This window comes from Octodon degus, unplaced genomic scaffold (assembly GCF_000260255.1).
Source record: "Octodon degus isolate 3935 unplaced genomic scaffold, OctDeg1.0 scaffold00003, whole genome shotgun sequence".
Taxonomy (NCBI): Eukaryota; Metazoa; Chordata; class Mammalia; order Rodentia; family Octodontidae; genus Octodon; species Octodon degus.
In genome coordinates, this window is record NW_004524579.1 from 22,925,305 (window position 1) to 22,928,554 (window position 3,250).

A 3,250-nucleotide genomic window follows, 5' to 3' on the forward strand; every position below is an offset into this window, starting at 1 on the left:
TGGTAGTAAAATAGATCAGAAGTCAGGAAGATTTCATGTGTATTTGGGTTCTTATGTCAAGTCACTGGGCAGCCTTAAACAAGTCACATTATCTCTCTGGATCTCAAAGGGAAACAGTGGCGTGAGATGAACTAGTAGGAGTCTACAGTTCTTTGCACTCTCACGAATCAAACATGCAGAGCCACATCCTCTGCAGATGCCGCTGACTTACCTCATCACTTGTGACACACTGTTGTGACAGCTGATTCAAATGTACCCACAGTGCATTCCGCAAGAAGTTTATTCGTTCACATTCTTGAGTTTCAAACACCTACAGAAAAAAGATCCATAAATATCTACATATGCAGAGAAAAGGGCCACTCATTTAGAGTGCTGTGACTTCAACCCTCAATTATTTGCTGATAGGTTATGGCCCTAGTAAGAATTGCTAAATTATTATGGTGGTCATCTAATACGGCTGAAGCCCTTAAAACAACAGCTCATCTTCCCAAAGACCACCTCCCCTCTTCTTCTCCAACTTGGCCCAGGGTGCAGTTTCCTTTCACCTTTCTCTCCACCTCAGGGAAGGCCCCAATCAGCTCCTCAGGTATATCTAAACTTCCCCTTCAAGCCCCACCCCTGGCAAAGGCCATAAAAGCCTCAGCCTCCCTTTGTGCCAATCCAGAGAATTCCTTATCTTCCCAAATTCTCTCCGTATCCTCTAAGATAATGAAGCCCCTTTTCCTTTATAATAAAACCCCTTTCCCCTTTCCTTCTGCGTGTTTCTCTGCTGCGACACCATTAAAACCTATCATTTGCAAAGCTTATTGTTCAATATATAGGATGCTTCCCAAACCACCATTGAGGAAGTTCATAAACTCTTACCACAGACACATAATGCAAAGGGATTATTCTGGTTTATGTCTAGATGTCCTCCAGAGCTTCATGTACTCATAAGTGGACTTTTGGTAACACAATTAGATTTTAGGGGCACTACAGTTGACTGGCCTTGAGGTGGGGTCTAGTCAAAAGATGTGTCACCAGGGACATGACCTGGGAGGACTCTCTCTCCACTTTCTGCTTGCTGCCCACCATGAGTCTAGCAGTCTCTTCCATGCCTTCCAAGAGGCCTTCCTGCCTTGGATCTAGCTGACCATGATCTTAACTTGAGGCAAAATAAATTTCTCCTACAAGTCATGGGTTTTGGACAGTTTGTCCCAGCCATGAGGAATGTGACTAAGACACGGATTCTAAAATCCTACTAACACAGGGCTGGCCAAATAGCTCAGTAGATTAAAGCACCTGCTTAGACTAGACACACGGGCTGGGAGTTCAACCCCTTGGCCTGCTGTGCCGGCCCCACCCCCAGGGTGCGCTTGTAATCCCAGCACTTGGAAGGCTATAAACAGGAAGATCACTACGAGTCCAATCTACACAGTGAGACCTTGTACACCCCGTCCTAAATTTAAAAAAAAAAAAATCATACTAATGCAAACAGGACTAGCTAGAGTCCTGAAGAGAAGTAATGACGGCTCCCTGATGCCAGTGTTCTAACCAGCTGACATTTCTGAGTGTGTGCCTGGACATCTCTACCAGGAGATGTCAGAGCTCCAGATTCAAATCACTGGCCCTCCCTCTCTGGGATGAATGTACTTGACTAAACAACGGTCACAGTTGCCAAAGCTGATGAAGGAGGGTGACATGGGTGCCCTCACACTTGTGTCTTATCTTCATACATGCTTAAATTTTTCCTTAGTAAAAAAGTCAAGGGGGAGGGAGGGAAAAGAAAAAGGAACAAAAGAGAAGGAAAAAATGGAAACAAAGGAGGGGAAGAAGGGCCAAAGGGAGGGGAGAGGATGGGAGAGGACTCGAGATATATTAATTTTTTTAATCATTTATTTATTTATTTTTTTTTTGGTGTGTGTGTGTGTGTGTGTGTGTGGCCAGCTCAGCCCACCAGGGGGCGGGGCTGGCTGGCATGTGGTGCTGGGGATTGAACCGCAGTCGCTGTGCTTTTGCTTAGCTTAGCTTGTTCTAAGTAGGTGCTTTAGACCACTGAGCCATCTCACCAGCCCTCAAGATATATTAAGTACAGGTATAAATTCCCCATGATAGGGGCTGGGAAGATGGCTCAGTAGAATAAGCCCTTCCCTGGCAAGCACAAGGACCTGAGTTGAATCCCCGGTTCTGCAAAAATTAAATAAATAAATAAATAAATAAATTCCCCATGATAAATGTGATCATTGTGTATATTAAAAATGTACCAATAAAATTAATTTTAACTTTTTTGGACATATGGTCTCACTATATAGTCCAGGTTGGCTTTGAACTCACTAAACTAGGCAAGTCTGAAACTCACAGTGATCCTCCTGCTTCATCCTCCCAAGAGTTGGGATTAAAATTGTGTGCCATAATAAAATTATGGGAAAAAAATAAAAAGAAAAAAATTGTGTGCCATCATGCCCAGAAAAATTAATTTGTAAGAAACCAAAAGTTACTCTCTAAGCAACATATTTTTGGTTTTTGTTTTCCTATTTATTTATTTATTTATTTATTTATTTATTTTGGTGGAACAGGGAATTAAACTCAGGCCCTTTCTCTTGCCAGGGAAGCGCTTATTCCCCTGAGCCATCTCCCCTAGCCATCTTCCACTAGTCCATCTCTAGGACTCTACAAAAAAAAAAAAAAAGTAATTACAAAAGCACAAGCCTTACCAGATTGCATATCAAGGAGACTCCTGGTGTCTCTTAAAAGTTAACACCTCTCAATAACAACTATCAATGTAAATGCCTCTCACAAGTTAGTTTCGCTCACTAATAACTACCAATTTGAATGTTTTCAATTCCCTAATTAAAAGACACAAGCAGAATGGATCAAGAAACAAAACTCATAATATGAAATATATAAGAAACACATTTAAACACATGTATGTAATCCCAGCACTTGGGAGGCTGAACAAGGAAGATCACCATGAGTTTGAGCCCTACCTGGACTACACAGTAAGTTCAAGGCCAGCCTGAGCTACGCAGCAAGACGGAGAAGAAGGAGGAAGAAGAGGAGGAGCTGGGGTGGGGGGGCCACATTTAATTCAAAAAGTAACAGATTAAAAAATCAAAATATAGAAAACAATATTCCATACAAAGAGAACACAGAAAACAGCAGAAATAGCTATGCTAATTTCAGATAAAGTGGATTTCAAGCTAAGACTGATCAGGTCACTACACATTGGTTGAGAGCAATTCAGTAGGAATATATATATATATATATATTG

At 41.8% G+C, this 3,250-nt stretch overlaps 1 protein-coding gene across 1 annotated transcript in view; it reads right to left on the reverse strand.

Moving 5' to 3' along the window:
• Nucleotides 1-3,250, reverse strand: part of Pstpip2 (proline-serine-threonine phosphatase interacting protein 2) — a 124,870-nt gene that overhangs the window by 6,634 nt on the left and 114,986 nt on the right. Inside the window, exon 9 of the mRNA XM_012514515.2 lies at nucleotides 212-310. Coding sequence (XP_012369969.1) covers nucleotides 212-310 — 99 coding nt within the window. The remainder of the gene's footprint in view (nucleotides 1-211; nucleotides 311-3,250) is intronic.